At 34.5% G+C, this 19,786-nt stretch overlaps 1 protein-coding gene across 1 annotated transcript in view; it reads right to left on the reverse strand.

Moving 5' to 3' along the window:
• The window catches only part of LOC117110529 (laminin subunit alpha-like), an 89,312-nt gene that overhangs the window by 57,484 nt on the left and 12,042 nt on the right, over nt 1-19,786 (reverse strand). The window contains exons 4-25 of the mRNA XM_033253276.1: nt 19,002-19,120; nt 16,905-16,995; nt 13,517-13,651; nt 12,887-13,024; nt 11,940-12,077; nt 10,100-10,281; nt 9,661-9,907; nt 8,994-9,131; nt 8,749-8,886; nt 7,706-7,779; nt 6,909-7,061; nt 6,705-6,810; nt 6,217-6,316; nt 5,955-6,114; nt 5,391-5,517; nt 4,937-5,082; nt 4,010-4,104; nt 3,562-3,730; nt 2,456-2,616; nt 2,106-2,217; nt 909-994; nt 257-401 (exon numbers count right to left, since the gene is read on the reverse strand). Coding sequence (XP_033109167.1) covers nt 257-401; nt 909-994; nt 2,106-2,217; nt 2,456-2,616; nt 3,562-3,730; nt 4,010-4,104; nt 4,937-5,082; nt 5,391-5,517; nt 5,955-6,114; nt 6,217-6,316; nt 6,705-6,810; nt 6,909-7,061; nt 7,706-7,779; nt 8,749-8,886; nt 8,994-9,131; nt 9,661-9,907; nt 10,100-10,281; nt 11,940-12,077; nt 12,887-13,024; nt 13,517-13,651; nt 16,905-16,995; nt 19,002-19,120 — 2,960 coding nt within the window. The remainder of the gene's footprint in view (nt 1-256; nt 402-908; nt 995-2,105; nt 2,218-2,455; nt 2,617-3,561; nt 3,731-4,009; nt 4,105-4,936; nt 5,083-5,390; nt 5,518-5,954; nt 6,115-6,216; nt 6,317-6,704; nt 6,811-6,908; nt 7,062-7,705; nt 7,780-8,748; nt 8,887-8,993; nt 9,132-9,660; nt 9,908-10,099; nt 10,282-11,939; nt 12,078-12,886; nt 13,025-13,516; nt 13,652-16,904; nt 16,996-19,001; nt 19,121-19,786) is intronic.

Consider the following 19,786-nt stretch of genomic DNA (forward strand, 5'->3'; position numbering starts at 1 on the left):
TATAACATTTTTTATAAATTAGATTATCTCCTTTTAATTTTGCAATAACTAATCTCAATAGATATTCTAAAGCAATTATTTAATAAATTAGTATATATACAGTATAGTAATAATTTCATATTATTCTAAATATATATTTTGTATTGTATTTTTGTATTCTTATGAAAAGCGCCTTTGAATATGAATATTCACGAAAAGAGCACTATATAAATTTGGTAAATAAATAAATAAATATATAAATATAAAAATAATTTACCCTTCCAGCATCTGTATCCATGTAATAGAGAATATTTTTGTCACTAGACATGGAAGGTAAAGGAAATTGAATGTCTGTCTCTGTTTCTTTCTCAGCTTCGATGCGGACAACTTGTACTGGAACTACGTAACCGGATGGAAGACAGCTGTAAATTTTTAAAAAATTAAAAAACGCATTGTCTTGAAGGCCATTGTACACAAAAGCAATCACTAGATGCAAGATAAGTCAAATTAAGTTTTCAACAAACTGAATTTTGTATGATTTAATTATATTTTTTATTTTAAAATACCAATAGCAGACTCAAATGTATTTAATCATTTTACAAAAATTGTATAAATGTGTAACATTATTATAACTAAATTAATTTTATTATGCATTACTAGCAATGCATAATTGCATGCAGTAAGCAATCACTTTTAATAACAACAGCAACATTCAAATATATTCGGCAAGTGAGTAAATCTTTAGTAATACATTTCAGACATTCTCTCCACAGAGACATTGCTGACAGCAAAACATTTTGCACAATTTTTGCATTAGCACAAGAAATCAATAATGCTCAATGGATGGCCAAGATCTAATAACAGCAACATAAGTACAAGTCAATATTCAGGTTTCTAAAGAAACCACAAAACATTTTATGCATACTCACTTTTTACTTTCATCTCTGACACACATTAAGGATGGGGTAATCAAATCCATACTCCATTTGTCTGCTGGTACAGCAACAATGGAACTCTACAACAAGGTTATAAATATATCCATTTATCACAATAAATATATATATATCCATTTATCACAATATATATATCCATTTATCACAATATATATATCCATTTATCACAATATATATATCCATTTATCACAATATATATATCCATTTATCCATGTGTGTGTGTGTGTGTGTGTGCGTAGCAACATAAATAGGAGAAACTAACAGTGGTCAAATAGGAGCGTGATGTTGTAACTGTATCAAGCATAGCCCTTCCATGAAAAGTTCCTTATTTTTAGTTGTATGAATAAAAGTATTTCTAGCAGGATTTAGCATTATGTTTTCTTAATAAACTTCAACTGAAAAAAAAATTTAAAAATTGGTTTTTATTTCATTGTGTACAGCTTCTAAAGCAAAAATTTACAATCTTGTTTAACATTAGTTGATAATGTGTTCATGTAATTCCAGTATGCATGCCGTTGCGGTAACTTGCCGCTTGCTTATGAAGTAGGTACGACCTAGCTTGCCAAGTGTACTGCTGAGGACCATAGGTCAACGGCCGTAAAGTACCTTGTATGTTCAACTAGAATTCAGTGTTTAGGCAAATCCAACATCAAATTACAAAATATGATGTATGTATTTAATGCTTGGATATTATTCAAGAAAACAATTTAATGTGTTTATATTCCAAATAAATGGTTAAGAGAATTGCTACTGCTGCATTATAAGCTTAGTATTGTGATGAAATATACAATAATATTTTATTCATTTATTATTAAGAAATGAAAAGAAATTAAAATTTAGACATAAAAATTCATAAAAATTAAAATAAAAATAAAATGGAAAAAAAATGTATAAAAATAAAATGCTGATTGGTCAATACTCAAAGATCATTTCAAGTCATGGTCATACTAAATTACTTGAAGTTATAGTTCTATGGTAGAATCAGGATTACTGAAACTCGCTGAATGTGTACATCAATAAAAAAAAAAACAATATTTGGAATTACATGTCTATTTCAATCAAAATTGCAGTCAACTAATTACATTATTAGAGCATTAAAAAAAATCATGGTACATTATTCTTTAAGTCTAATAGTTACACAAAAATTATATACATATTTAAAGATAAACTTACAAGAGCGAAGACAAAATTTCGACCATATTCAGAGAAACTAGCGCTGAACAGTTTTTCTGTCAAGTTGAATACTTTCACACGATTTTGGGTGTCCATCACAACTCCTCGGCACCTGAGCAAACAAGTTTGACACGTAAAAAATTTAATATATTTCAATTAATAATAGCAACAATGACAATTGATTTACACTTTTATCCTAGTAATTTGTAACAGATGAAAAAAGTGAAATTTAAAACCAAATGCAGGAAATGACTGTTATAATGTTTGATTACATTCATAAAAACACTTTTGATAAGTCAAAGCAAGCTAATTAATTAAGACCAGCTGATAACAATGGAAAATTGACTTACAAGAAGTTACAATTGTAAATGACAACATATCCTGACTGCTGCCCATCAGGAAGTGTGATATCAAACCTGCCACGGTGAGCACCTGGACCTCCCCCATAATACTCGATCACAAACACATAATTGCCGACAGAATCTACTGGATACGATACATTTATATATGGCTGCAAAACAAGTACAATATATATAATAACAAGAAATATTCATTTACAAAAAAGCACCACAAAAATTTGTACCTATATATTTGTTAAATTTACACCACGAATAGTGTGAAATAGTGGAAAAAGTGCATGCAAGTACGACTTGATGATTATGCAAAAAAATGCAAGAAATTTGCTACAAAACACAATATTTATTCCATAATTTAAAGATGTACGGTCCCTTAAAAATGACTAAAATCATAAAAAAATAATTAAATTAACTTTCCTATTTTGCAGTTACATACAAATTATTAACTTGAGCATAGAAATTATTAAATTTAAAAAATGTGTTCCCATATTTTTTAACTGGATAATTATAATAAAGATAATAAAAGACTTCCTGTGACTGGAAGTGTTTCTATCATTTTTTCGCTGTAAAATGATGGTTTTTATGGGTAAGCATTTTTTCAACACACTAATTTCTATGTTCAAGTTGATAATGTTCAGGTTACTTCAAAATGGGCAAGTAAATTTCAAAATTTTTTTTTTTTGCAAGGGACAGTACAAATAACACATGTAACCACAATAATATTGGCTGAATGGACTACTACACCGGGGTAACCCCCTACTCTTCTCAAAGGATGTACTGGGTTCTTTAAAGTGCACACAAGCCAATTGAGTACACTAGGCCTACAGTTTAGAGTCCTTATCCACGAAAGACTTGTTCCACCAAACCAAATCCATAGGCAAGAAATTTGGACCTCTTATCTGTGTGCACAAATAGTGACGGCATTCAATTTTTGAGGCCAAGTTCTTGTCCAATCGCAGCAGTCCTTAAAATGATAGGCATTATACATTTAGGAAATACCAATATTAAAGACATTTTAAACTCGCACAAAAGCATAGAGCTTTAAACTGTAGTGGCCCTCCATATTCTAACTGTTGGTACACTACATAATGGTGTTTTACCTGATCTGGACTTAAGTAAGCCATGGCAGAGACACCTAGATCTTCCAATATAGTGATATCAGAGAAGAGGTTGGTACGTTCAATGTCACCATTATCATTTGTGTAGTAACCGGCCTGTCCAAGAAGTATATCAAATTGTTCCAATCTCGGAAAAGTATAATAATTGCACCTATCAAGAACAATTCATGAAAATATAACCATAAAAGGAAATAAACTAACTATAAATATCAGCAGCCACTATTAGAAAAACACTACTGATTGAAAATGTACTTTGAAGATGGCCATGTTTGAAAGCTTTTTACATTTTTAAACTGGGCTACTGGATAGCAAATTATAAACAAAAAAAATATTGAAAAACTGTGAAAGAAGAATTGGTCAATATTAAAAAGCTGTTGGTCCTGAAAGGACTTGTCTCAAATCGTGTACAGCTCATAAACTTTGTACTAACCTCTCTTGATCTTGTCCTGCTACGCATGGTTCAGTGACATCGTATTTCAGAATTCTGGCTTCAAAATATACTGACGGCAGCAAAACAAGGTAATCCTACACAACCAAAAGATATTCCAAAAAACATTATACATCTATGATTTGCATTCTACTTTATGACCTCTATTAAATTGATCATTTACAGTGGCTGTCGACTGGTAGAAATCCTACTCATCCATAATCATCGTATTAATTTGAGTTAGCAACAAAATTTTGTGATGATTTACCATCTAGACACGTGCACAGATCTGGAAGTAATATATCGCAACACCATTCCTTTGGTCGTTAATATCATTGGCTCTTTTATTAGTTCCTATTTATGTCCACTAAAATACTGTAAAAAAAATTATTTTACGCAAACATGATTTCGCTTTCGTGAGTGCACACACGTTCAGCACAAATAAGCATGATTTGGCCCCACCGGTAGGAGGCAGTGGATGTGTACTGTTATTGCTTAAAGGGCGTTTGCAGTTGAAAGTCCTCATTATTTGATCCGACAACTTTTATCTGTACTTCACTGTTGTAGTATTATTTTGAAGATGGATGATAATTATAACTTATGCAAGTAGATCATGATCGTTATGGTAGGAAGCTGCATCTTTACTCCAACAAATTCCTATCTGTGCTTTTCAATGAAATTCAAATTCAAAATTTCGCACAAGTAAAATTTTTTCTTAGACGTAGTCGACTACATTACCAAAATGAACCCCTGCAAATTAACACTACGAGGCTAAGTGTATATAATAATAAGATAACTCTACTGTGCCACTACTTAATTTAAATTTCCTTGCAACACTGCATAATTATTGTTACGGAGAACACATTTACCTCATACAAAAAAAGTTGCACTTGTGTACAGCAAGTTTTAGAGAAAGACTGGAGAACTTACCAGCATTACACCTGAGGGAGCATCTATAACAGCACGCCAGTAGTCCCGGTTTAGCACGAAAGGTGAAATTACAAAGTTACCTTCAACAGTTACAAGCTGCGGTACACCACCAGTTTTAAATAATATACGAGACTCTTGCTCTGAACCTAATACAAACAAATCAATCAATAATGCTTACAATTGGTACAGTCCAGTTTAAATGTGTTCTGCACCTTTTTCGATGAGAAATTTTTAATAAAAAAGCAAAAGGATTTTCTTTTGGTGGTATATAAAAACAGGGTATTAATACTAGTTGTTAATACCCTGTTTCTATAAATGATGTGTGTGCCCTTAATCTTTCAATTGTTTTCGAAAAATCATGAACATGTAAGGGAGCACAAACAAAAAGGGTTATACAGTATATATATAATAGTATATATGTATATATATTTAACACAAATGCAATGTTACATACTTGTTTCCATGTTGCGGGGAATCATGCGAATTGTACCATACACAGGTTCAGCGCCACTGTACATGTAGCGAAGCACAATGCGATAGATATCTGGAACTTCGACAGGTATATTTAAAATAACGGAAGGCTAAAAACAAAAAATAAAAAGATTTTACCATCAATTCAATAAATGTACACCAACAAAAACATGTCCTTCCATAACAAAACTGCTAATGTGTTATAAATACATACAATATATAATTATATTTGCACTTCATAAGTAAGAACAACAATCATAATAATAATGATGATGGTGGTAAGGTGTAATACATAGCTTAATAATAGCTAATATTAATACAGGTCTCCCTTCAATTTAATACCACTTTTGGGACCAGGGTTTCGATGGTTTTTAGCAGCTTTGGTCTCTAATTAAAATAATAAAGATGAAAACCATTTGTTAATTTTGGGATCACAAAAAAGTGGTCTTTAATTGGAATTGGTTTTAATCAGAGGGGTCTTTAATTGGAGGGAGAACTGTAGTAATATAACACCATCTTTAACCACACGCACACATTCAGAACATACCTGCAGATTGTCAGACATTATAGCATATCCAATGTAAGAGAAGTCTGGGAAGATGGTTTGATCATACCCAATACGTAGCTTGCTACCATCTGTAGTTTGGCCCAATTCAATTTCATACTTGTATTGGTAAAGGTCAGCAAAATAGTGAGCAAATTCTGGCCTGCAATAAACACGATATAACAGGAATTTAAAGATATTTCACATATTAAATATTCAAACTATAAAGTGATAAAAAATTTTAAATTCAATCACTGGAACTTACTGATCACAGTTCTGTCCACGAATCCTAGGTTTGCAAATGCAATTTCCAGTAAATTTGTTGCACACATTATTTACAGCTCCACCAATATCACAATTACATGCTGAAAAATACAGTAAAAATGTTAATTACTCTTTTTGCATTTTCTTAAAAAGTGATAGTTTAGTTTTTCTACACCAGATAATTCTGTCAACAAAAATTTGGAAAACCATCTATAAAAGTTAAAACATTGAACAGCAAATTGCGAATGAAATAAGATAAAAATCCAAAAATATGCCCATTTATAAACTTATTTTTTACTGACGATTGGTCAGCAGTTACAATTCGTTGCCAACAAAATATGTCTTGTAGTGCCCTGCTTCTCAAACTATGGGTCGCGCCCCAAGTTCCGGCAGCAGAAAAAAATTCTGAGGGTCACACGTCTGCTTCTGAGAAGTAGAAATGTAGTGCATCAATTGCTGTAGCAACAGTCTATAATAGAAATTACCCACCTGTGCAGCCAAATGAATTTCCTTCACTAAGCTGATAGGCACCATCTTCGCATTCATTACAAATTCTACCACTGGTCCGAAGTTTGCAAAAACATTGTCCACTCACCTTAAAATGACAAGTTTAAAATTTTATTCTCACATACACGTCAGAACTTTATTTATTTAAATTAAAAAATTGCCTGCAATTTTAAGTACTGTACTTACAGTGTCGCACCTGTCACTACCAGATATTGTTCCTGGAGTAAAGCAATTGCAGTTCTCACAACCATCAGGGTTGCTCGATTGAAGATTCCAGTATAACGGTGCACATGTATCACATGACCTCCCCACTACATATCTCTTACAGATACATGCTCCCTAGAAACACAGACAAAAAAAAAGGACATTATTATATCATTATGAAACCGCCCTTGTTGGTGGACTATTGACAACGAGTGCACTTAGACTTGGGGGTCTGAGGACTTGTACATATCCCGAGGGGTCCGCGAAAGTTTAGAAACTACTGCTCTAAAATAATGGCATTGATGAATTTAATTGACCCCTAAATGACCTAAATCAAATTTGATGTTCTTTAGTTGTTTTACATTGTTTATTCTTTAAGCCATTCCGACCCTCAGATGGTCGGAATAGCTAAGAATAAACAATGTAAAACAATGTCAATAATAACCCTGAAAAAGCTTAACCAACTCTGCATAACAAGTATTGTCAGATGTTCTCTAGATATTCCAGATAGAAGAAATAAACTACAATGAATACAGACGAATGTGCACATCGCCTCTCACACCCTATATGACCAACTATTAAAGACGGCTGGAGTGGCCCGCTACCATCGAGCATCGGTGAAAACGCTTCACAGATTCTGACGAAGCCTGACTGTTTGCCAAGCGAAACTGTCAACAACAAAAAACAGTGAGTAATAATTGGTTTATCACAAGGAATTATATATATTTATAGAGAAATATTAAACAAAATAATCTATAAAACACTTCAAATTTCCAAACCTTGGTCTCAGCACCACAGCCACCAAGAGGTTGACCAGCAAGTTCTTGTACACCAGCTGGAGCACAATCACATTCTGTTTAAATAAAACAAAATACAAACTTTTTGTTAATTCTATTACGCCAAATTGTTTTACATCCCACCCTCATTAAATTTTGCCACCACATATTATATTGATATATTTTCCAAGCACAACACATTCTTTGTCATCACGATGTCACCTGCTGCCCACCATTTGGTTAATTTTTGTTGTGCGGTGGTGAGCAAACATGTGCTTCAGCGACAGCAGCTAGCTCAGTGCAACCAATAAAGTTTTACCAAATAGATTTATTATATAAAAAAAAAGAAACCCTCATGGTCTCATTCTAAATAAGCCCAACAAATTAAAATTTGATCCTCTACACATACTGTAGAAAAAATTGCAACCAAATACACATTTTGTATTGGGTTTCCTATTATTTCTGATAAAGCTTTTATGTGAAGAAAGGGTATGGATGCACATAATGAAACAAAAGGCCAAGTACCAATTAAAATTAAAATACAATGCGAAACTGAAACAAGCATCCTATTGCTGCAGCGGTTCGATACGAATGCCTTTCATACTCTTTTGAAGGGCGCCCTCTAGTTTGTGGTGGTACGTCTTTTGCAAGATAGGATTCTGTTTCAATACTCTTAATGTAAATTAATTTGCCCAGGTTTCGGTTGGTAGAACCATGTCTTCTCACAAAAAGACTTAAAATGGAGGTCCACTGTATACATTTGGCTCGTGTACACTTTAAAGAACTCATTGCATCTTTCGGAAGAGTAGGGGATTCCGATGTTATGGTTTATTTAAGCCTGTTGTGAAACAATAAGCGCCTCTTTAAGGCCACCAGATAGTTACGGACTACGTCCATATGCAATTAAGCACAATGACACTGCAAGTTATGGGTTATTCTCCTACCTTTACCTATTTTTTGTCATAATATGACTTCGTAGATACTACCTTACATCAAATTGACCTGGCATACAACAAGAAAACTCGCATATTAATTTTTTTTTTTACCTTCACATTTCGGGAAGTTATAAAACCCTTGGTTACAAACATCACACATGCGGCCCCTATAATTTTCCAGACAGTCACATTGCCCAGTAAGCTGGTCACACTCTAGTGAGTTTGAACTGAAGAATCTACAGCCACACACTGTAATTTAACAAGTCATAGATATAACAATAAGCATTTTTTCTGGCACATAGTTTAAAATAAATTACAAACAACATTGTAAATGAATGAGAATTATTGCTACTCACATAAGCATTCTGGGAAGCGATAATATCCGGTGTTACAAGAGTCGCACTTCATGCCACCAAAATTTGCCTGACAAGGACATTGACCTTGATTGTTACACTGGATTAGACCACCAGTCCCGGATACGTCACAACTACAAGCTAATTCAATGAAAATCAAATCCACTATTATTAGTGCCGGTACATTCACAAAATAATTTCAGTAAACAATGAAATGGGTGGAGGCAAGGTACTATTTCAGTTTATGCACAATTGTATATTCAGCTCCACATCAGAAATTCAGTACCACTGTAGCTAGGTTCATATGGGATTATAGTCAGATGAATTAGCTGATCTACTTGCCAAGTTAATTGGATTAAATCCACTATTTGCGTTCGACGTTAAGGTTTAGAGCGAGATATTTTGACTACCAGAAATTCAGAAAACACATCATTAGACAGGAAGTACAATCGCATGGTGTGTAATTACTGTTGATTTTCGCGCGACTAGTTTATGCTAGATCGAGACTATAGGCGTAAACTAGGCCTAGGTCTCGGCGGTTGATTAGACTGGCCGAGGAGTCTAGCTGGAGGGTTTACACTGGGTTTTCCCCCAAGTATTTCGTTTAGTTCGTGGTAGTGTGGGCATGCCAATTTCGGGTCATCCCTTATTACATTGGCCGACCCCTTGCCCGTCCTAGGAATAAAAATGTCTCTCACAGCCTTGTGGTCTGCTCTTAGATTTTTCAACTTTGTCGCAACAATTGCCGATGTTATGCTATTGTGGATTAAGTCCCGCATTCTCTCTGCTATCCTTTCGTGGACACCAGCCTTCTGACGATACAATTTATCTTCAATTTTTTCGGCGATTTCTGGCTCCTTCCAGATATCTATTAAATATTCCTGCGTATACGTCCAGAGATGGCGTTTCTTTACTGACTTTTCAGCCATCAATTGCAAAATAAGACTTGTTGAAATTAAAGTACACAAGTCAGGGAGACTGCGTCAATTCTGAATGGTGTTTATGACAGTAACTAAAAAACACGCTAACCAGCAAGCATGGAAGGTCACTTTGCTTCAATTTGATTGGTGTATTCGTGACCTGTGGCCACCCGCTGTTTAAATGTTTACTGGCTTTAGGCTGACGGGCTTAGTCGAGTTGTGGCCTTCATCTCGCCATACTTGAGCGGTCATACTCAAACCTTCTGCACAGCGATCACAACGGCTTCCTGCAAAGTTACTCTTACACAAACACTCCGACGTTGTCTTGTTGCATACCTCACGTACTGTACCTTGCGTATCACAGTCGCAGGCTAAAAGACAATAATTTTATTACTATATTGAGACTACGTTCAGACTTGGAGATAAGCCAGGCTTGAGTTAAGCCCAGTTTAACGTTAAGTCCGGCTTAACTTTGCCAGGCGTTCAGACTAGTGGGTTTAGCTAGGCGAGAATTTGCATAATAATGAACCGTAACCAGGAAACATGTTTCAAACATTACTCGCGAAACTTATGCTCGCTCACAACATACGTAATTGAATGCTGATTGGTCATTTCGTCACCCGAAGTCAATGCAAGGACCCCCGCAACGATTAAAGCCCGGCTTAGAAAAGTTAAACAGGGTGGCGCGCCAGGCCTAGTTACTATAGGAACATAGCCCGGCTTGAGATAAGCCACCTAGTTCAGACTGGCAGGTGGATAAACCTGGTGAGTTGAGCCAGGTTTATCCACCTAGTCTGAACTAGGCCTCAAATTAATTTTACCTATTTTAAATCAAAATTTTCTAAAGAATCATTTTAAATTAAGCTTTACTAAATGCCACACTGTTTGCTTTGAAAAGGCATGCTTAACACTCTGACCGCCAGCGGTTTGATTAAATAGTATCAGCCACCGCCAGACATTTTAGCAAATTTTAACACTTTTCCGAAGCTCGTTGAGAGTGTGTACATGATCAGATTGGCATGTAGTGAACACTACAAGAACTACAAACATGTTAGCTTTACAATGGTACCAAACATTTATTCTAATCACAATCGGTGACCCGTAACAGTAAAATGACTCACTTTTGGAGATTTACGCAATTTTGCACAACGAAGCTGAGATAATAGCGATTTCGTGAAAGTAAATTAATACTGCACAACGCTAATGTAAAGAAACAAATAGCGGACTACTATGGTCCAGACTGAATATAGTGTTATAATTGTCAGTACATGTTGGTAATTACCCCATCTATCAGATTCCGTTAAAAAACCTGAAACACGGAGATCTCCGTGTTTGGCGGTCGAGCGTTGCGTCAGCAAACACGGAGATCTCCGTGTTTGGCGGCCAGAGTGTTAAAGGGCAAGTAGGCTGAATCATTTAATCTACAGGCGGTAGGCAGTACAGCCATTATGCATATATTTCTTTTTTTCCTTCGCTCTACGATGTTCAGTGCCTTCTTCATATCTATGTCTACAATTACTTCTTTGCTACCTGGGCCACAACATGCTAGTACACTTCTTCTAGCCTTGTGTTCACTACATAACCCGGCCTCAATAAGGCAGTAGGCCTGATTACACAGTATTTTGGTCCTTTCTAGGACAGGTCTAGGCATGGCATCATGTCTCGTAGGCATGCCAGCTGCATCACACTTCAACCTCATGAAAAAGCAGCCTTTTTTCTTAATTTGGAGATTTCTTTTTTTTAATAAAATCTGTGTTAAACCTTACAATTACATGACCAGCAAATTAATTACATGACAAGAATTCAGTAAGATCATGTGCACAGTATTTGAGTTTTTGTGTTTAATATAATACACAAAACAAGTGAGATAAAAGTTTTCCACAGTCCCAAGAGTAAACATCTATATTTTAATTAGAAGAAAACAAGGCTTGGAATCTGTGGTTTATGATAGCCCTATGCCACAAATAAAGGCAGCAATCCATATAAATATCAAAATTACCAGTTCTACAAACAAGAGCATTGTACTTACCAACACAATCAAATTCACTGTAATATCCATCACTACACTGATCACAAGCACGCCCTGCAAAGTTTTGTTGACATCTACACTGTCCAGTAGTTGGTTCACATGTAGGACTCACAATACCAGCAAAATTACATCCACATGCTAAGAATTAAGATACAACATTACTAAATGTGAGAACTTCTAAAACAACTTGATTAAATCAGAGAATTTTGTATATAATATTTTTTAAACCATGATATAAAATTAATTAAATGGTTACTAAAGCTTTTTCTTCCATTTTTTAGGAAAAAAAATAGCTACTTTGGCTTCTATATTATATAGTGTATGTACTCAAACTCTTACCCATAATTGTATAGGAGGCCTATGTTTATAAACTTTTATAAACATGTGTACATTTATAACTTATATTAATTATAACAATTTTCAACCTTCTAATGAATTTATACAGCCAGATTTAGCTTCGACCTAGTTAACATTGCTAAAAAAAAAAAAATTAAACAGCTTATAAAAATAGAATGCATGCACAGGATTCAATCATTCTGCATATGAAATTTTTTTTAAATGTAAATGATAGGCACCAAGCAAAAGAGTAAGTTTCATGAATTATACTACTATATACATATACATATATATATATACATATATATACATATATATATATATATACATATACATACATACATTATATATATAAACATATATATATATACATATACATATATACACATATATATATGTATATATATATATACATATACATATATACACATATATATATGTATATATATATATACATATACATATATACATATATACACATATATATATGTATATATATATATATATACATATACATATATACACATATATATATGCATATATATACATATACATATATATACATATTATACATATATATAATATCAGTATTTTAAAGAAATATATCTTACGAGTGCACTCTGGAAAGTTGTAGAACCCAGGGGCACACACATCACAGTTGAGGCCTCCATAGTTATACTTGCACGGACATTGCCCTCCATTGGCTTGGCACAGCGCCTCATGGGTGCCTTGAATGTGGCAATCGCAAGCTAAAATATTGAATAAAAGAGATGCTTTCCATATTGCAAGCTATTTAGCACAATGTGCATGTTAAAAAACGCAGTACATGCTTCGGGAAAAAAAAAGAGTATGGGATTGTCTCTCGGTGTACTGACCAATCACCACCGGAATGACCGCAGTGGAAATAAGGCTTCTTCAGACTTTCATGGGTTATCCTTAATGTTTAGACTGAATAAATCCATCCATACGTACTAAGTTGTGAAAGTGACAATATCAATCTTCATTTTATATTATACCAGCGTGGTGGCTAAGGCTGAAACTGTATCCAAGCCATTAGTTTACATAGCTTTTGAATGTTGAGTTTTCACATTTTTCATAACATTAAATTATAATTCATGTCCATCAGCTGTTTGGCAAGTCAAGTTTGCTTGTTTACAAACAATGACAAACAAAAACAAACAACATGTCTATGATTGCAAAGGTTCCTATTAAAGTTCATAGAAAACAACATAAACTGTTACCTTTACACTCAGGAAAACTGTAATACCCTGGACTACAATCAGAGCATCCATCACCAGTAAACTGCGGTTTACATTCACACAAGCCAGTCGAAGGAGCACAGTTGCCAGTTGAGAAGTAAGGATCACATTCACACCCTGCCAAAACAAAAAAATGCATCATATAATTTTAAACTAATGAAATCCTTTCTAAAAAAACATGTTCTTACTATTACTTTGACATGACTTATTCACAATGGCCGATTTACTATAGGGAACATTAATCATGCACAATTTTAATTAATATATTCACTCACTGATTCTTTTACCATTTTATAGCTCTTATTTTACTGTTTAAGGCGCGATCGACAAATTATTCAAAACGACAAGAACGCGTTCAGCTAAACGGGCTATGCCAAAAGCGTCTGGCAAATCAATCGTCCTTTAAAACAACTTTATGAATATTCATTAGCTAAGCTCCACCGTTCACAAGACACGTCTGAGCGGTTCGAACCTTCCAGACGCGTCGGAACGGTTTGCGGAGGCTTTTGTTATTGTTCATAGCCCATCGTTCGATCCGTCCAGACGCGTCCGAACGGTTTGCGGAAGCTTTTGTTACTGTTCATAGCCTATCGTTCGGACACGTTTTTTACGTTCCTATTATTTTATTTTACTACAGTATGTTTTAATGCTACAGTATTGCGGGTATCGTTGAAATGCAGTCCGTTTGAACTACAGTTGGCAGAAGTGTAGGCCTAGGTTAGGCATAGGGCCTATCTAACGTAATCCTACTAGGCCTAATAATATTTAATAGGCTAGCCTATACTAGGGACTAAAATATAGGCCAGGCCTAGGGTTAAGGTAAAAATAATTCAAAAATAATAGCCTGTAGACCTAGGCTTACATCTTGACTGTTAAGGCCCTTTTTGGCAGGAAATAAATGTATGTGGTGTAGGCCTCCCCGATGCCTAGACAGTTTCAACTTTGACCGGATTACTTCAAAAATGTACTTGTCCCAATGGCTCGGATGCTTTGCCTTTATACGCTGCTGTGTGTGAAATGTTGGAAGTATACCAACTGATACTAAAAATAGCACATACTAAAAATAGGCTTCTATAAAATTAGGCTAGGTCACTCGGTATGCCACAGATCCTATGGGTATGCGTACGATGTTCAATTTAATCATCGGAAAAATTTGATGATAGGTCTGAATGATGGTTTTTGTTTTATTTTTATAGAGTAGGCATGCCTATGTTTAGAAGTTATTGCAGCCGTGTAATCAGCTAAAAATAAATCACTTGCAATAAATTGATTTGACATGGATTGACTCTTCTTTCGTAAATTTGTGATGAAATTTAAATAAATGTTTTTCTTTTGCTATTTAGTTGTTTTTTTTAAATTTTATATAGGTCTAGTATTAATATTATTTTTTTGCAGCCAGGATTATATTTTACATCTACACTATATTTTACATTTACCATGGAAACATCCAAATCCTTTCTAGAACCTATTGGCATTTTTCGGGGGTATGTGTTTCCTTAGCGACGAGCGTTACCGTCGGTCATTGGCCAGCAGTACGACTGCGACGTCATTAGGCAGTTGGTGGACTGCATGTTCAGTGCAGACAAACTTAGCAGGTGCAATTTAAACGGCACAGCCGTTGTAGTGCATGGGGAGAAGATAGAGCATGAGCCTCTCTCCCCCAATAGGATGCTGGCTATATTTGGACAAGTGAAAACAGAGTTTCCAGGGTCAACTGCTAAGTGCGATAAGGCCCTGAAGGAGGCAGTAAACGGCAAGTTCCGTGCTCACCGCTTCAACAATAAACCCAGTCGTCTGTAATCACTTGTTGTATTGTAAAATATTGTACATACTGTAATTTAATTCAACATTTTGTCAAATTAAACTATGTTGTTACCAAAAAAGTGTTTCCTTTCATTTGTACTTGTTTTGTTGCATATTATGATTTATTTGAAGAGTGAAAGTGTTTGAATGTGTGCGTGTTTTGCTGCATAACATTTTGTGAGATATAAACAACAATCATAATAATAATGATGATGGTGGTGGTAAGGTGTAATACATAGCTTAATAATAGCTAATATTAATACAGGTCTCCCTTCAATTTAATACCACTTTTGGGACCAGGGTTTCGATGGTCTTTAGCAGCTTTGGTCTCTAATTAAAATAATAAAGATGAAAACCATTTGTTCGAATTCTGAGTTTATGTATCGTGATGTGACCAAAAAAAGTTTTTAAAAATCGCTAATAAACATAATAACCACCAAACAAAAGAAGCAATTAATAATAATAATAATAATAATAATAATAATAATAATAATAATAATAATACTGTAATAATAATAATAACAATAACAATAACAATAATAATAATAATGGAAACCACGAACAGGATACAAAATTAAAGTAAAGCATAATTTAAATCAAATAAAAACTGGTATATTTATCATCTTGGTATTTTTATTCACATAATAAAATATATATATAGGCCTGCATAAAATAATACATTGTAGTTGAGAAACTAAATTGCGCAACGTTTTTAAGATGAAAATCAAACAATAGGATATAATGATGAGTTGGCCTAGGATACATTTTTTAAGATGAAAATAATCCCACTACAAATTTAAAAACACGGAATTAAGGAAAATATACAAATGAAGAATTTATTTTGTCGACGAAGACAGTGTACTTGAAATAGGAGACAAGCATTCCGATTGCCAATCTTATAATAATATGCGTGTATCTAAAACTAATTCGATGCGCGTCTAGTAAAGGCCGGGTCAGTCACTAAAAATAGACAGTTGAGAATGTTGCATTCACAACCAGTCTATTTATAGTGACAGTCAAGGGAGGTCATATACTAAAAATAGACTGTTGATAACTGTGTGAAAATTCTTAGCCAAAAACGGAGACCCGAGTGAAAAAAATCTCAGGCAAGAAGATGTAAGTAGGCCTACTACTGTGTTAGCGATGTTCTTGAAATTTTCAGCAAATGGTTTGGTCTATTAAAATATTTCGATTATGAATTAGTTGTATGACCAGAATTAATTTGACCGGAAACTTGTATGCAAGACGTTCGCAAAGCGGGTAAACGTTCGGACTTGAGTATAGGGAAGATGCCAAGAGAGCGTCTAGACACGTTTTACAATGCATGCACTCGGCCATTTTAAAAGGGGAGGAGCAAAGTCCAAACGGAATATCGGCGTCCAAACGGTGCCCTATCCAAACGTGTTTTCAGACACGTTTTGGTATAACAATAGAAAACACGTCTGGACACAGATTTGTCGTTTGGAATAATTTGTCGATCGCGCCTAACACTGTAGTAATAACTAAAAATTTGGCTTGTCAATGTCACAAATGTTTCATTATCGTGCTTGTTAAATGCACTACTTACTTCTACAAACATATGGCGAGTCAAGTGGTTCTCCTTGTACACGGTAGAATCCAGCAATGCATTCATTGCAGTTTATTCCCTGGGTATTATCCTGCATCGATAAATAAAAACATTTTTACTTTAAAAAATTAAAAATATATATTATACATACATGTTAACTTAATGATTCAGGTGAGAAAATGCAAGTTCAATAGGGATGTGGATTTACTAAAGAATGCTGGCCAAAATCTTGCCAGACCTAGGCGAGAGACAAGAAATGCAAGCATGCAATCACCCTGAGAAACTTATTGTATAAGCTGTGCTTCTACAATAATATACTTTATCATTATGAGCACAGATATAAAACTAACATTTTTTCACAAAAATATTGTGAGATATTTATATATTTTCATAATATTCACTATTACAGAGATCCCAAGTTTGAAAACCAAAAAATAGGGAGATTTTTTTCGTGAAGCGATCGCCTCCTGTAGCGACGCGCTGTGACGCCTTACAACGCGCTGTGCAATGTGAAAGTATTACACAAAATGAAGAAAACAAACAATTTTCATCAATTCGTTTACTTTTATTTAACAATTTTACATTTGTTTACACATTGCAGTTGGCCTAAAATATAAATTTATAAATATTATTATTTATTTAGCATTTTGCTAGTAAAGCGTTCTTGGCAGCAGTCAACAAGGCTTTGCTTGGTTCATTGGGATATTAGAGGCTATGGCTGATTTATTACATCTCATCAAAGAACATAGAATTCTAGCAAGATAACTGCAACTTGCAAGATTCACACGTTTGCTGAAAAATTAAAAAATAGTGTATATATATATATATATATATATTTTAATTTATTTAGTAAATCATACTACATGTTTTAAGTCAGCATTTATATATGTCTAGCCTATAATAACTGGTACATAATGCCATGAAAAAACATTAAATCCTGCCTCGCTAGGCTCCATCTATACGTGCGTAACTAGACCTAAGACCGCAGAGTTACAATCACCACTACAAACAGACGCCCATACACACATACATACCCTGCAGTGCAGATAGAGCCTAGGCCTATTTCGGGATCGATATTGAAATAAACTTCATTTTTCGCAAGAATGCTTAGTACCAAAACCTATTAACTATAATTTTTTTTAGTATTGTTATTAAAGAACTGAAGCTTACTTGAAAGAAAAAGTATTTTTTATGCACCGATTCTGTTCCAAATCTTCGCGACGAAAACTTGGGGCCCCATCCATTCCCATGTGATTTCTGATTTCGTTAATTTGTTGAAACTTATTTACTCAACTGACAGCCATCTCATTGAATGAGGTCGGCGCTGGATCAAAAGATGTAACATGGAGGATAAACAAGGCGGTTCTACCACGGATCTAGGCCTAGCTGCCTTGCCCTGGAGTTGTTATTTTGATAAACAACTTAAATAACAACTCCCTGGCCTTATTTATGACATTTTATGGCTGAGCGAGCGCCATAGTATATTGGCTTAAGATAAGAAATTTTGTTTCATTGCTCTATGACATTGTGGAAATCACATTTTTCGTGAATTTTTCAGGATATTTTAAAAAATCGGGAGATATTAATAAAAATCGGGAGGGCGGGAGGCGGCCTCAAAAATCTGAAGAAAACCCGCGATTTTCGGGAGACTTGGAATCTCTGCTATTACACTAAAATAACGCATAGGCTAATGCCAACTTTGAATAGCACAGTAGTACGCTGTCTAATGATGAAGAACGAATTACTTCAGACCTATGACAGATAAAGAAGAGGATGCCAGCAGCACTCAGGATATACAGAGTGTTGAATTACTAACCACATTGATATTAAAAACTGTCAGTAATAATACAGATGAATATATAATATAATATATATAATACAAAGGTTGCTGAAGTAGAATGTACCTATGTTCAAGAAAGGCCTTAACGTTCAGCCAAAATATGTCTGCTGTTGCCCTGAATAGGAGATTTTTATGTTTTAAACTCAGGAAGCAAGAAGCTGCCACAAATCAAACAGCTTTATAATAAAGCTGGCAGCTCCTTTAAGACAGACTTTGCTGGCATTTATGACCTATCTTTTAAAACTATAGTTACTTACCCTACAGTTGGTACAAACTCCTCCTCCCGAATAGTTACCGTGGATATCAATCGACTCGGAACGTAATGCTACCCCTTCATCATACACACATTCGTTAGAATGTCCATAGCAGTTACATGCTGTTGAAAGTACAATAATGCATATTTTAACACATTTCTAAAACCATAATGAGAAATGATGTGGAGAGTTCAGGGCTTGTAAAACTAAAACTTTACTTTATTTTCTCTTTTTGTCTATCATTTTTGAGTTGTCAAATTGGGCCCCTACGTATCAGCTGTGCTGGAAAGGGTCTCTCACTTTAAATATTGTTGAAATAAAAAAAAATAAACACTGTGACAGAATGTTAACCATAACTAGACAGAGTCTTACTGTATAGTATTCCTGTGTAAAAGGTGATCCCCGAGTTTGAGAAGATATTTGGACTATCTTTGTATGTCCACCCCAACACCCCCCCCCCTATTCTACCGTTGGAATTCCTACATTTTGCTGCTTTTTATGGTCTTGATACAGCATCTACCTGGCTAAAAACGGAGGCAAATGTAGGGCTACAGTAATCTTCCAAATACCATATTATGAGCATCAAAATCTTATTTCCCCACATTTAAAATTGCATTCATTCATACTAACATTTAGTAGCTTCATTGCAGTAGTAGTAAATTTGCATGTTACGGACAATCCGTAAAACAAAGATTGTATGTGTTGCACGTATAATTAGATTTTCAATCGTAATTTGCTATTTTAAGTATTTTAATATATGGTACTTTTTATACTTTCATAAACCCTAC

Source organism: Anneissia japonica, unplaced genomic scaffold (genome assembly GCF_011630105.1).
Source record: "Anneissia japonica isolate Jap-2015-1 unplaced genomic scaffold, ASM1163010v1 scaffold3434_len466720_cov178, whole genome shotgun sequence".
Lineage (NCBI taxonomy): Eukaryota > Metazoa > Echinodermata > Crinoidea > Comatulida > Comatulidae > Anneissia > Anneissia japonica.